At 36.9% G+C, this 14742-nt stretch overlaps 1 protein-coding gene across 2 annotated transcripts in view; it reads left to right on the forward strand.

Moving 5' to 3' along the window:
- The first annotated feature begins 1594 nt into the window (after positions 1–1594).
- FHIP2A (FHF complex subunit HOOK interacting protein 2A) overlaps positions 1595–14742 on the forward strand; it is a 41091-nt gene continuing 27943 nt past the window's right edge. Inside the window, exons 1-5 of one of the 2 annotated variants that reach the window (XM_007432393.4) lie at positions 1595–2043; positions 12048–12126; positions 12979–13148; positions 14303–14407; positions 14608–14730. In XM_007432393.4, coding sequence (XP_007432455.1) covers positions 1999–2043; positions 12048–12126; positions 12979–13148; positions 14303–14407; positions 14608–14730 — 522 coding nt within the window. In that variant the 5' untranslated portion in view covers positions 1595–1998. The remainder of the gene's footprint in view (positions 2044–12047; positions 12127–12978; positions 13149–14302; positions 14408–14607; positions 14731–14742) is intronic. The other variant, XM_088131856.1, reaches the window with a different exon arrangement.

Genomic DNA, 14742 nt, shown 5'->3' on the forward strand with positions numbered 1-14742 from the left:
AACATTAAAAAACAGTAAGAACAATAAAACAAAGAATGACGTGTATCCAGAAGAGAGATCATTCAGACTAACATATACAATCCTACAAGGGTCTCACCACCCACTCTAAGCCAAATCTGGGGGAAAAGCCAAGTTTTCAGACTTCTTAAACACAGTTAGAGTGGGACTGTACAAATCTCTAGGGAATGCTGTTCCAGAGGGCAGATGCTGTGACAGAGAAGGTCTGCTTCCTGACCTGATAGATGCCCATTCTATCCAATCACAGAGGACACTGATGGTCCCTCAGATAGTCAGGACTTACAACATGAAGAGCATTATAGCAGTGTTTCTCAACCTTGGGAACTTTAAGATGTGTGGACTTCAACTCCCAAAATTCCCCAGCCAGCATGGCTGGCTGGGGAATTCTGGGAGTTGAAGTCCACACATCTTAAAGTCCCCAAGGTTGAGAAACACTGCATTAGTGTAACCAGCACCTTTAATTACAAGCCAAATGGCAACCAGTTAGTTTGCGAAGCAGCAGTATCTAGCCATTACTGCCTTTGCAACTGTAATGGATTGTGCTTGCCTGGCTCAGCCTTATTTCTTACTATCACCACAGCCAGAGATACTTGGGTGGGAATATTTGTTGGCCAGAACTAGGTTCAGGAGGAAGTGCACAACACAGAGCACCCATTGAACAAAGCTGGAGAGGTTCCTCACCCTGAAGCATTTCAAATACTGTAGTCCTAATCCCCACTTGTTTTTGGTTCTTCTAAAAACTTATACTATTTTAATCCGCCTAAGCATTATGCTAGAAATTACCTAACGATTTATATACAGTAGTAACAGGTCCTGATGGCGGTTTTCATTCAGACTACAATGTATGGGAAGTTTGACTTCTTCCTTCCTTCCCATTCAATCCCACTCATGGTGCCAGGTAAACTCAAGCATATTCTGTTTTAAGAGGTCCATCAGGAGCACTTTAGAACTGTGTTTATCAAGATGTGTTAACCCATCCTTTGTGTATGGATTGAAAAGTTTTATTGATATAGCAATTTATTCTACAGTAATCATGCATTCCCTTAAAGGCTCCCTGAAGTTGAGCTTAATTCTCTGTTGTCTGTGTGGACATAAACCTATGATTTTTCTGCAAAACATGGAAGGAGTTTGCCTTTGCCTTTGGGTATGCTTTTTGGACTTCCCAATCTAGCCAACAATATTGCCTGGTGATCTCAGTCCCTGTACTAACAAGATTGAGACCCTAGTCAGCTTTTCATCAAGATCATGTAGGTGCTACCATTTGCTATGATATTCTGTTTAATGATCCTTGTCATACACCGGTAAAATATAGAATAGTTATTGAAGTCAAAAGAAAAGAGACAGAAAGCTGTCTTATCAGTGACAATAGTTTCTCTTGGAAGTAAGCAAGGGTTAATTCGTTTAAGAATTAACAAATAGGCCCTCTGAAAGGCAATGCTAAATGCTACCCTTGGATTTATAAATGAGAAAACAGGGTATTGTTGGGAGTGAGCTGCAGCCGACGAAAACTTTAATAAAATTGAATCTGAAGAGGTGCTACCAGACTCCTCTTGATTTCTGGCTCCCGCAAGAAAAGCTGAGAGAAGCTGCGCTCAGCCTGCAGTTCTTTCCTTCTCTGAGCCCACGTTGTTTTCCTCTTCCGCGAAACCGGCTCTGGCAAAAGGGCTGCGGCACCGGTGTCCGCGGAGGTAGCGGCTCCTGGAGGCCCCTGAGAGGGGAGGGAGCAGAAGCAGCGGCGCCGGGCGAAGGCGTTCGGCTTCCGGGCTCCCTAGCTGAGCCCGGCGCGGGTGGGTGTTCGCCTCCGTCAGTGCCACGGTGTCTCTTGCGGCAGGCAGAGCTAGGCAGCCCGACTTGCTTCGGTAGCCGATCCGATCCCCGCTGCCCGGTCACCCGCATGCAGCCCTCACCCTGGAGCGGAGGCGGCGGATCGAAGAGCTCTCCAGAACCTCCCGGCAGCGGCTGCTTCAGTCCAGGGACAAGATGTTCTCCAAGTTCACCTCCATCCTGCAGCACGCCGTGGAGGCGGTAAGGCCACCGGAAGCGCCCGCCACGCAAGGCCGGGGCTTACCTCGGGCCTAAGCTGGGGAAAACTCGTTTTCAGGGCCCTCTCGCGGTTTCCCTCTCCTGCTCGACCGACTTCACCTTTCTGCCTCAGATCACCTAATAGCTTAAACTTTATTTTTTTTTCCCTGTGGGGGGGGAAGGGGGGACCCCACCGGACTCGAATCCGGATCAGATGGCGAGGTAGGAGCTTGACGATGTAATTCTTACTTCCTTTTTTCCTTCTAGTCCCTAGTTGAACTCAGCTACATAGCTCAGTTTAGCTTCTTTATTTGTTCGTTTATTGGAAATATTTTATATTTCTCTTCAATTATGCTTCAAGGGCGGTTTACAGGAGGGAGTTTACAACCAATAGACAAATGTTTATGTTAAACAAAATTGTAGCCAAATAAAAACTAGCTAAAAGGCACTGGTAAATAAAAAGGTACTTGCTTAGCAATAAAGGACAATTAGACAATTAAAACGGGTGTAGTTCTGTTTTTGGCTCAGTAGAAGCTTTCAGAACAATGGTAAACGGGCCTTGTAACAAAATATAGCTTGCCTTGTGTATGAGTCTTCCAAACTTCATTTTCAGAGGAGGAGGATGCTCCCACAGTGAAGGAAGAGGTGTTTGAAGACAGGATAATAGTCTGTTATCCATGATTTTAAAGATGTTCCCTTGGGGATGAGAAGCGTAGAGATAAGATTGAAGGCTCAGATCTGGCTCCTTGACAACCCTGGTATAGAAACCTAGGAGTTTGTTGGCAGGAATAGGATGATCTGAACTTTGGCCACATATCCATTGAGGTTCTATCCTGGACACAGAGGAGACAAAGTCCCCTGTTGCATGTTCAGCACAGAAATCAAGAAGATGACAGCATAGGCACAGATTGATTCAGGGCTCTATCGCTGTTGTGCCATGCTTGAATTCTGGATGTATAGGAAGCATAGCTTGTTCACTTTAATTTTGATTGATTGATTATGTGCCATCAAGTTGTTTTCGACTCCTAGCGACCACATAGATTTTCTCCAAGACGATCTATCCCTAACCTGTTCTTTCATGTCTCCCAATAGTGCACTCATTGCTTCTATAACTGAGTCCATCCACCTTGCTGCTGGTCTTCCTCTTCTTTTCTTTCCTTCTACTTTTCCCAGCATTAGAGCCTTTTCTAGAGAGCTGGGTCTTTGCATAATCTGTGCAAAATAGGATAATTTGATCCTGGCCTCAGAATGTTCAAAAGCATCAATACCCTTCTATCCTGCTTCTTTAAAGTCCAACTTTTGCTTCCATAGGGTGTCACAAGGAATACCTGTGGCTTGCACAATCTTGATCTTTGTAGGTTTAGACACAACAATATTTGAATATCTTTTCCAAGGCCTTCATGGCTGCTCTACCAAGTGCTAATCTGCAGCATATTTAATCATGGGAGTCAACTAAGCTAGTGGAAAGGGCAGAAGTGAAAGTGTTTTATTAGTAAAACAGGGTTTTAGTAAGCATATATTTTGCATATAAGGGGCTAGCACAAGTGGAAATGCATCCTCTACCTGTACACCTTGATGAGTAAAAAGCAGTTGGAAAAACTCAGCACGATGACAGAAATTAACTGTAGCCTTATACATATTTAACCAGAGAGTAAGCTCTATCAAACTTTGCAGGACTTTTTGCTAAGCAAACCTTGGTTAAAACCTTGATTAAGATTAAAACTTTGATTGATTCTAGGAGGATAAAAATTAGCCTTACAGTTTACAAAGCACAGATTCAAGTACAATGGGCATTGAAGAAATATAATATGAGTTGACATACAGGGGAGTTACATGACACCCACATGCATTGAAAACTTGTCAGTAGGGGCCACACAGGCTACCTCTGCATTTAATATATGCTGAAGACATGCCATTGTCTGTTCCCCTGAAAAGGAAATGCTTCCCTGCATGCTGCTTGACTATGGTAAATAAGGGCATACATATGTATTATAGGTATGCTTTATGTGGTGAAGGGATTGCATCCCAGTCAAATATATAGATTATGGAACTATTTCTGCTGCAAGTACCAGCAGTATCTAGGTTTATGGTATCTAGATGGAATCTTGTCCCTCTTTAGGTATTATTGCTATATTGGCCTCTTTCCTCCCTGTAACATAGAATTCATCATATTTTGTAAAGGTTGTAAAAGTTAATTCTCAGAACATAATAAGAACCTGATAATCTATCTGGTCCAGGCACCTTTCCTGGTTTAATCATTTTTATAACTTCAGAAACTTCCCTTATTGTTATAGATCCATTCACAATCTGTTTCTGTAATCCTTGGGAAAATTTTGTTTCTTTAGATATTAATGTATTTTCTCTGGAGAGATGTCACTTCCTTTATACAAGCTGGAATAATATTGATGAAATGCCTTTTGTGTAGCCACGCTATCCGCTAATACAGTATCTCCCTCTTGTAATTTCAATATAATTTTCTTTTCTTTTTCTTTTTGTAATTTATGTGCCAACAACTTCCCTGTTTGTTTGCAGACTTTTTTTTTTTTTTTTGCTTTACATAGTTCATTTTTATTTCCATTTCTCTTACTGTTAACATAGATAACTGTGGTTGTAAAAGCTTAATTTGTTGAGAAATGCTTACTGTATCTTCTCTGGAAATTTCTTTAATTCTTTTTTTCTCTTTATCTCATCCAAAATAGCTTGTGTTTTCTCTTGACTCTTCTTTTTGAGTTCACTATTATGTTGTATAAAATAATAACAAATAAAAACTTTACTTGCTTCCCAAACCATTCTTAAATCAGTACCTTTATCTAAATTATATTTAAAAAATCTTTTAATTTATTTTTACAGTCCTCCTCTATTGCTTCTTTCTGTAGCAACATTTCATTTAGTCTCCGCCTAAAAGAACTGGATTTCCTTTTATAAAACAAACTCACAGAATCATGATCTGAAAAAGTCTTCAGTAGTATCTCTGCTTTAGAAATCTTAGTAGCCAGATTCTTTGAAATCCAAATCATGTCTATTGTTGAAAAGAATCTATGTCTTTCAGAACAGTAGGAGGCAGTTTGGTCTAGTGGTTAAGACACCAGGCTACAGACTGAGTTCTAGTTCTGTCTTAGCCATGAAAGCCAGCCAGGTCACTTTGGGCCAGTCACTCTCAGGGTTGTTGTTGTGGGCAAAATATGAGGAGGAAGGAGTATTAGGTATGTTCACTGCCTTGAGTTATTTATAAAAATAATAAAGACAGATAAAAAATCTTTTAAAAAATTGCCATTTTTCTGCCTCAATATATCAACCAGCCCTAAATTGTCTATCAAAGAAAATCAAAGAAAATTTTTGGTAATTTGCCGTGATTTTAATATTTTTCTCAGAAGTTCTATCCAGTTGTGAGGAGATCATTCCATTTCAATCCCCAATCAAACACCAATTTTCATAAGAGAAACCATTAATCTCTCTATAAGTCCTTTATAGAACAGTACATTTATATTTGGGGCATAAATTCCCAATATCAAATTCTTAGTCCTGTGCAAATTAATTTCCAGCCCAACAAATCTACTGTGCTCATCAGTCAATACAAGTTCTGGTTTTAGTTGGGGATTTATATGCAAAACAACTCCATTTCTTTTTTAGTTCCTGCTGAAATAAATTCTTCACCCAAATTTTTATAAATCAAATATTTTATGTCTTTTTTCCTAATATGTGTCTCTTGTAGGCAAATTACATTTTGTTTTGATTTTTTCAACTAATAATTTTTTTTCTCTCTTTTGAGGAGCATTTGCTCCATTTATATTCCATGTTAAGCATTTGTAATCCATAATCAAGCCAAAAACTTAGAAAAATCGATACCTGTAGCACCTAGTTCAGTATCATCCCTTTCAGTTTCCTGTTGCACCTGTTGAAGTTTTTGCGTAATCTCATCTGATACCTCCATTTGAATTGCCAATTCTTCTTTAAATTTTTCTAGAAATTCCCTTGCCTTCTGGAGAGAATTCAGTTGAAACCTCTGCTGTTTAAAAGTAAAAATTACACCTTCCAATTTGTCCCATTAAAATGGAATATTTTTCTGTTTTAATCTGTCAGTCAAAAAAGAATATTCTTTTCTCTGTGTTGCAGGTGGACTAAGTCCTGAAGGTTTTTCTATTTTTTTTTTTTTTTACATATGTATGTGAAAGGATGTTGTGAACATTTTTGGGAAATCTGTGATTCAGTGAAAGCTTGAAAAAGGAGGTAATTAAAATTAGCAATAAGTGAAGGCTAATACTAACTGAGGCTTGCCTCAGTTCTTGCTCACTTTCAAGTATTCAGTCACCTCCACCCCACCGCATGCACACACATCAATACTCAGTGCATTGCAAGGGATCAACATGTGAAAGTTATAAGTGATCTTTCTCACTTTTCACTCTCACGTGATCCATCAACCTAACCCATTTATTTCTAGCCCATCACTATAGGTATGTAAAACATTTTGAGTTGTTTCAAATTCAGATCTGATGCTGTTCCAATGATTCCAGAAGAGTTTTGAGCTCAAAACAGCTCTGTTTTGAATTCAAAACAAGTGTCCTGGTAAAGGATGTTCCTAAAGCTCCTTCCATTTGTGATGCAGAAAAGGAATTAAAAGAGAATTTGCAGGCCACTGCTGCTTAGTATACTGTATTTTTCCGACTATAAGACGATACTTTTTTCTAAAATCCTTACCCTAAAAACTGAAGGGGGTCTTATTCAAGGAAGTCAGCCGAGAATTGCGGTTGGAAAACTGCCAAACTTTGTTTCTGCAGAGAGGCTTCTTCCTATTGCTAGCCTCCAATCACGAGTGAAATAGCTTGTCTCCCAAACAGACTTCCTCCAATCACGAGCCTGATGTAACTGACGTCAGCTGATGCTGAACAAACCAATTAGAGGAAGCCTGTTTGCAGAGACAGCTATCTGCAGTTTCACTCGTGCTTGAATGTAATCAGTTATGCAAAAGAGCCTGGAAATAGAGCTGCAGAGAGACGGTTTGGACCTCCTCCCACCGAGTGTATCAGGTAAATGTAAACTAATTACTAAATAAAAAGTGTTCTGCACTATCTTTAAAATATTGATTTTTTAATTTTGGGCTGGAAAAGTGGGGGTCGTCTTGTACATGGGGGCATCTTATTGTCGGAAAAATACGGTATGTTATCAGGTCAGGAGAGAGAGAAAGTGACAGTAGGCAGGGGAAACTCCAGTTTATCTAAGCTCTGGTTTTGGAAATATCTGATATTGTGGAGTTTAATATTGTAATAAGGCTTTTTGAATTATTTTAATTTCTGAACTCTTCCAAAGAAAACTTTGCATCTGTCATTGATTAAAAACAGTTGTAAAATTAAGGGGCCATTTAGCTTTCCTAATATTAGATATTTCCAGTATTTAGTTGATGTTTCTTTGTTTGTGGTATATTTTGACAGTCATGCCAATTAGGCAGTAAGCGTCATATATCTGAAGCCTATCAGAATTTGATAGGTGGGTTATTTTTGGCCATGATTAATAAAACATGCTTGTTAAGATGCTTCATATACCAGTGCACTTCTGTTTATTAACACTACTATTTTGCCTTTTGTAAAGCAGGCTAGGTTATTCCAGCTGATTCTGTGACCTGTATCAGAGAATTTTAAAGGTGGATTTGTAAATTTTTAAATAAGAAAAATTGGTTTAACTAACTGGTTCAGTATACTTCATATGCAACAGACGATTTTTCTGTTTGGACACACATTTAACATATAAAATCCATTGTTTCTGAAATATTCAAGACAACTTTTGTCATTTGCATCAATTTATGTCCTTTGAGTAATGACATATTACAAGTTATCCATGGTTTCTCATTTCTGCGATAGATAAATAAAGGACAAGCCTTGGTATATATGTAAAGATTTTAATGTATCCTTAGTTTTGACCTTGTGCTTTGTTACTTTACGAAAGCATAGAATGATGGATGGGCTTTGTTACTTTATGAAAGCATAGAATGATGGATGGGCTTTGTGGTTACATAAGGTAAGTTTTTTAAGGATAGGGGTTAGGTTGCCTGCACAATGTATGTATATTTGCTCATTCTCATGGTGGAATTCTAGTTCTACCACTGAATGCTAGTAGTACTGCAAAAGACTGCATGCAATTTAATTATTGCAAGCAATTAATGGGCAGTGTTGCTGTCCAGTGCTGTGATCAAGAGATCCCTATGTTGAGATCATAAAAGAGCAACAGAGAGCAGAAAAGCTAGTGTGACCCACAAGATGCAAATGGGGCATTTCCATCTATCACCAGCCAAGCAAATTCAGTCTGAAGAAGAGACTACATGAAGCACTGTCAGGCTGACCTAGTGAGATGCACCATGAGTGAGCGAGGAGGTACATTGCACAGATGATAGCTATGGAAGAAAGAGAGATGAAGTTCTCATTGGAAGAAGAGAATGATCATAGGGTCTGGAGTAGAGGCTGATGGGTGCAAAAAGAAGTGTGAGCAACCAAATAGGCATCTCCAGAGCTGTGCCATAATATGATTTGGATACTTTGTTCTCCAGAAAGTAAGATCTCAGCCACTGCAATTGAGAATTTATTAAACTGAAGCTAGGAAACTAATTGCTAGGCAGCAATTAGAGGAAAGCAGGATTTTAAAACCTTGGGATGATGTTTTCAGATCCTATTTATTATAGTACCTAGGACTGGGTGTAAGAGGGAAGTATAGTTAATTAAACAGGATGTTTTTAGTTGAAGTAAAATATGGTGATATAAGCATGGAAGGTGCAGACAAAAAGTTTGTGCATATCTCAGTTAAATAAATCATTATAAAATATGTACCAATATCAAATTAAAGTAACCTCTATTTATTGTTTTATATATTTTATGGAAATTGGGATATGAACAAGAATTCTGATTCTAAATATATTTAATTAATACATAGAGTCTCTGGAATATATTGGGAATTAAGATTACACAGTTTTATATTTTAAAATGTGCTGGTTTTTACTAGCCCAAATTGATAATGAGAATGTGTCTGGACCTACATTTAAAGATTAATATTGAAAGTTCATCTTTATCTTTTTGACATACATGTTCATAAATATCATATACAGCAGGTTATATTTTCTCAACCTCAGTTCTTTACAAGTCATTCCATTAGACTGCTGCCAAGATCTGGTGTCACTTAGTGTCATTTGGGGGATGCCAGGTATTGACATAGCAATAATATTAAATCAGTCATGTTAGCTTAATTAGAATTTTTTATTTATGCATTTACAACACTTATAGGCTGCTCCAGTCAGAACTGATCCTGAGCAGTATGCAATTTTCTCTCCATAAAAGATTAAAAAGATAAGAAACCCCATCATATAACATAATAATGCAATGGTAGCCTGTGAGTTATAATATCAAAAGTTAACCTGCTATCATAATTGTTCTGTTTCAGGTTGCAGGCACATGCACACACAGACATAGTTGCTAAGGAGTTGAGTTTTTTTCTACAGCTAAGCAGACAACACCAGACAAAATCGTAAATCAAGGACTTTGCTAAGAGTGCTTGCCTGAATAATTCCATTTAAAGTCCAAGTAGCAAGAGAGTGGTCTAAATATATTCCAGGAGTCACAGAGAGCCAAGTCAGGTAGTCAGACAGTCCAAAAGTCAGGGATTCAAGAGCAAGATACAAGAAGAAGAGCCACGAGCTGGAATTTTGAACAGTTGATTCCAACAAGGCTGAAGGCAAAGTGGCTACGTCTATCTATCTGCAGGCAGCTAGCTGCAATTACTCAGGCCTCACCCTTTGCCTAGCGAGGAGCCTCAGGGAGTGGCATTGCTCTGCTCACTGTTGCATGCGTCGAGACCTGGGGCATGGAGGTTGTGCCTCATCATCCAGCTGATCAGGAGATGCCTATGGTTGATCAGCCTCAGATGAATCGTGGCTTGATGATTCCTGTGGCTGACATTCCTGAGGTTGACAAACCACAGGCTCAGTTGAAGCAACTTTGTCAGAGTCAGATTCTGAATCGTGGCTCATAACAATAATGTTTGTATTAAAACTTGTGGAAAGTATGATCAGAAATAGGTACGCTAATAACCATAAGGATTTGTTCTGATTCTTGGTACAGGTAGTCCCTGGGTTAAGAACACCCAAATTACAGGCAACCCATAGGTAAGAGCGGAGCCTATTGTAGCAAAATTCAAGTTAAATACACAGTGATTCAGGTTAAATAAGAATGTTTCAAGTTAATTACACAATACTACTTATACAGTTTTATACAATAATACAGTTCCGACTTACGTATAAATTTGACTTAAGGACAGACCTTGGGAATGGAACTCATTCTTAAACTGGGGACTACCTGTACTAAATTTCATTTGTGTTTATCACACTTGAAGTGTTTGCTCAACAAATCTGATTCCTCTATTCAGAATGATGGGTTATACACATTATATTAGAAGAAACATTTGTCCTGTACCAAACCTGGATTTTAGTAGATTTCATCTTTATTGACAAAGATACTCATTGGAAGTCTCATATTTCTCAGGTGCTCATTGGTGGGATGGCAGAGCAGAAAATAGAATGTCCCTTTGCAAAAGTTTTGGAATAAATATGAGATATAGTGGCCTTTTCCTTTTATTCTCCCTCACATACCCTGGGTAGGAGATGTAGAGTTGTTGGGAGTCAAGCAGCATATAAATTTAAATAATAATAAAAATTATGGTGGTGGTGATGATGTAGTGATGAGAACATATATAGCTATTGAACTTTGATGGTGAAAATACAACATTTTTATAAAATGAGTGGAAGTCCAAAAGAGCAGACGGTCTTTTCAAGGTGGCATTATTTGTGAAAGTGGTGTTATTTATGAAAATCAAGGTGTAGATAGTTTACATATTGCTGTACAATATTTAAATGAATAAAACCTGCATATTAACACATTAGATAAGTCCCAAGTTCACCTAGAAAAGTTAAGATTGAATAAAACAGGAACTACAATGCAAATCTCTGAAGATAAGATATGATATCTAAAATCATTTTTATTGACTGTTCAGTGAACTCTCATTTAAAATTTGAGGCCTAAAAAGCTAATAGAACACAGCTTCATCCCCATCCAGTTCTCTGCAGTCTGTTTTAGAAAGTTATGTTTGTATTACACATCTAAGAAATAGATTCTAGTAACAAGTGAAATTATTTTCATAAGTACATTAGAGGAATGTGGGGGGTGGGTGTATATGTTTTTTTAAAGCTTGAATGGCAAATTTAGGTGATAATGGTTATTATTATTTTATATGACTGCATTTTCCCCAGGCTGTGGTACACAGTTCCACAAGGGTTGTGTTTCACCACCATTTTCAGAGTTTACAAAGTCTGTAAAATATCTCTCTTTCACCAGACTTTTCACTGTTAAATCATTTTAATACCAATTTCACTATTAATTGTAATTCATGCTTATAACTTTCAATATTTTGTTTTTGTTCTTATTCTGTTAACCTATTGGGTACTTGAAGGGTAGAAAGGCAGGATAGAAATGAAATAAATAAAAATATTTTATATGCCAAAATATTGGAGTTATTACTTATAAAAATGGAGATCTAGTTCGATATCCATTGTTGAATGGAGAACCTTCATGAAGAGTTATACATTTCTGAAAGCTTCTAAAAGGCAGAGTCATTGTAGTATCCTGCAAGCTGATCTGATAATTCAATTTAGCAATATAGCCCCTTCTCATATAATTGCTATTATTTTGTTTTGTTATAATTCTTCCTTATGTTCTTTCCCCTAAAGGAAATCAATAATATATTTTGTAAGTAAAAGACAATACACATAGGGTTATGGACCATTTCTTCAGAATTATATGACCTGATGTAATGAGTTTAGGACAAATGATGACTGCATTTTATATAATTGTCTTGTTAAACAATGTATTGGTTCATGTATTTGTGACAACTTTAGAAGTAAACTGCAGAGATTATTGGAGGAATATAAAATACATCTTTTTGGAGAAAATGTCTTATACCTGGTTGTATTTCTCCAGCTTGCACCTTCCCTTCCATTGCAAGAGGACTTTGTTTACCATTGGAAGGCAATTACCCATTACTACATAGAAACATCAGGTAAAAGAAAGTTCATTGTTGTCACAAGTAGTGATCTTTGTTGTCACAAGTAGTGATCTAAAATAATCTTCTTGAATTTATTGCCCTCCAGCTGGTTGTACCCTATGTTTGCTAGGATGGGTAGGATCTGGCATACACAGAATCGGATCAGAGAAGTAATAAAATTAAGGGGAATCTTGTTGATGACCTCTGGATGGTGTACTTGGCAAGACTTCTAAAACACATTTGTAGTATTAGCAGAAGTCCAGAATCTTCAGCTGTTGCAAGTTGTTCCTATGACTTTGACCTTCTTTACATTTAAATATCATTTATTTGTAGACAGTTGCATGGGGGGGGGGTGATGGAACAAACTTTCCATGGGTTTATTTATAATCTAACAGTTTCTTTAGACAAAGTTATATCACCATTGCTTTTAGCATCCTGAGACAAATAAATACCATGTAGGCTTCAGTTAAATGTATTTACACCAATAGTATAAATGTTTTGTTTGCTTTTTCTCATATGTTAAATATATTTTATACTGAGATTTAACATCAGAAAATATGTGTAATTAGCAGCATGGAAGATGTGGATATGTAACTGAAACTTTTTTCCAAGGACCTTTCACCAAGATTGTTTCTGTCCTTTCATGCCAAAATGTTGTCACCCATTTGCTTTAATAGGAAGCTAATAGGACAGATAATGCACCAATTTCACAGTTAGCAAAAATAACAGATATATTTGCCTTTTCTATTTCTTCTATTACATGAGAAATTTTAAAAGTAAATAAAAAGAATATTTGCTGTAATGGTAAATTACTGTGCCATGCTAATGATACAGAGGCTGGATCTTTAACGGAAATACTTTCTATAGATGACAAAGCTCCTGTGACTGATACCAATATTCCATCACATCTGGAGCAAATGTTGGACATTTTGGTTCAGGAAGAAAATGAAAGGGAATTTGGGGAAACAGGGCCTTGTATGGAATATCTGCTACATCACAAAATCTTGGAGACTTTATACACCTTGGGCAAGGCTGATGTAAGTATATAAGGTTTTATTAAGAAAGGCCAGATTTTATGATTGGATGTAAATGTGTTTACTTAACATATGTATACTTTTTTAGTATTGGGAATATTAAGTCATCGTGTTTTTCCAGTCTTCTTGAACAAGAAATGATATGTTGGAAATGATAATTCAGAGATATTGCTAGATAGATAGAAATGTATAAACACATGAAAATGATGACATCTGTGAGGGTCTCACAAGTTATGCTGATTGAAAACTATTGAATTCTGAATTTGTTGGTTCCTAAGTTAATCAATCCAATTTTCTTAAAAAGTACATTGCCCAGTTTATATTAACCTTTACTGGAATTATCAATCTGTGATTGATCTGAATTGTAAATCTCATCAAACTCTGCAATACAGCTTAAAGGCACATCTCTGTCAGCCTTTCTGTGATGTTGCTTTCATCATTCTGCCCATCCCATGCCTGAGGTCGCTGCTGGGACAGTGACAGCATACATGGTCTCATCTATCCAGTTTTAGGCCCATAAGTGCTAATTACATTTTCAGTAAATCAATACCTAAACTATATTGGTAGCTTTCCATACAACCAGTGCAGTCATGCCAATGCACAGGGCTCATGTATCTCTGTTAGTTTGAAATGCTGGTATGGCATAAAAACAGGTCTGTGCAGAGATAGATTCAAATGGAAAAATGTGAGTCCGTGTGGGCAAGCACATAGCACCTGGTGGGAATCTTTAAAGCAGCTACATCTTTTTTTCAGCTCATGCAGGTACACTTCATAGAGGATGAACAATCCTAGGAAAGATATACTTATTTTAAGGTGTTTCCAACAGGTACTATGTGTTCAGCTCTAATATATAAGGTGTGTTACAAAGATGCTGTAATTCTAGAAAAGAATTCTAGATGCTATAAAAGATGTTTTCATAACTATAGTAATTGTGTACTAATTCTTTGTTATAACATTAATCCAGTATTTATTTTTTTATTGTATGTTAATAAAATGGTATCTGTTACCATCTTTCAATCAAAATAGGACTCAAGAGAGCTAAATACAAATTTTAAAAAATAAAGTTTTATATAACATCAGATATAAAAATAATATTGAAAATAATTATTTTCATCAGTATCCATATAGTTTTTAATTTTTGCTCATTTTTTTTCCAGTGTCCTCCAGGCATGAAACAGCAGGTTTTATCTTTTTATACTAAACTTCTGGGAAGAATACAGCAACCTCTTCTTCCACACATAAATGTACACAGACCTGTGCAGGTATTGGATTAATTTTAAAATGACACATTTTTAAATAGATTCTTCTTGATTGTTAAATATATTTCAGTTTTGCTATTTTAAGAACATCGAAAGCAGCATTATACAATATACTCAGAAATAAAAATTGTTACTTTTTTTAAAAGAAATCTATTTGATTTTTTAAATTTGTATTACATTTTCTATATGTTTTTTTTCAACAGAAATTAATCAGACTTTGTGGTGAAGTCCTAGCAACACCTACAGAAAATGAAGAAATCCAATTTCTCTGCACAGTATGTTCAAAATTGAAACAAGATCCATACCTGGTTAACTTTTTCCTTGAGGTAAGTAAATCC

Source organism: Python bivittatus, unplaced genomic scaffold (genome assembly GCF_059951505.1).
Source record: "Python bivittatus isolate LINGU-HERP-01145 unplaced genomic scaffold, Pbiv_v1 ctg000980_np1212, whole genome shotgun sequence".
In the NCBI taxonomy this organism is placed as follows: Eukaryota; Metazoa; Chordata; class Lepidosauria; order Squamata; family Pythonidae; genus Python; species Python bivittatus.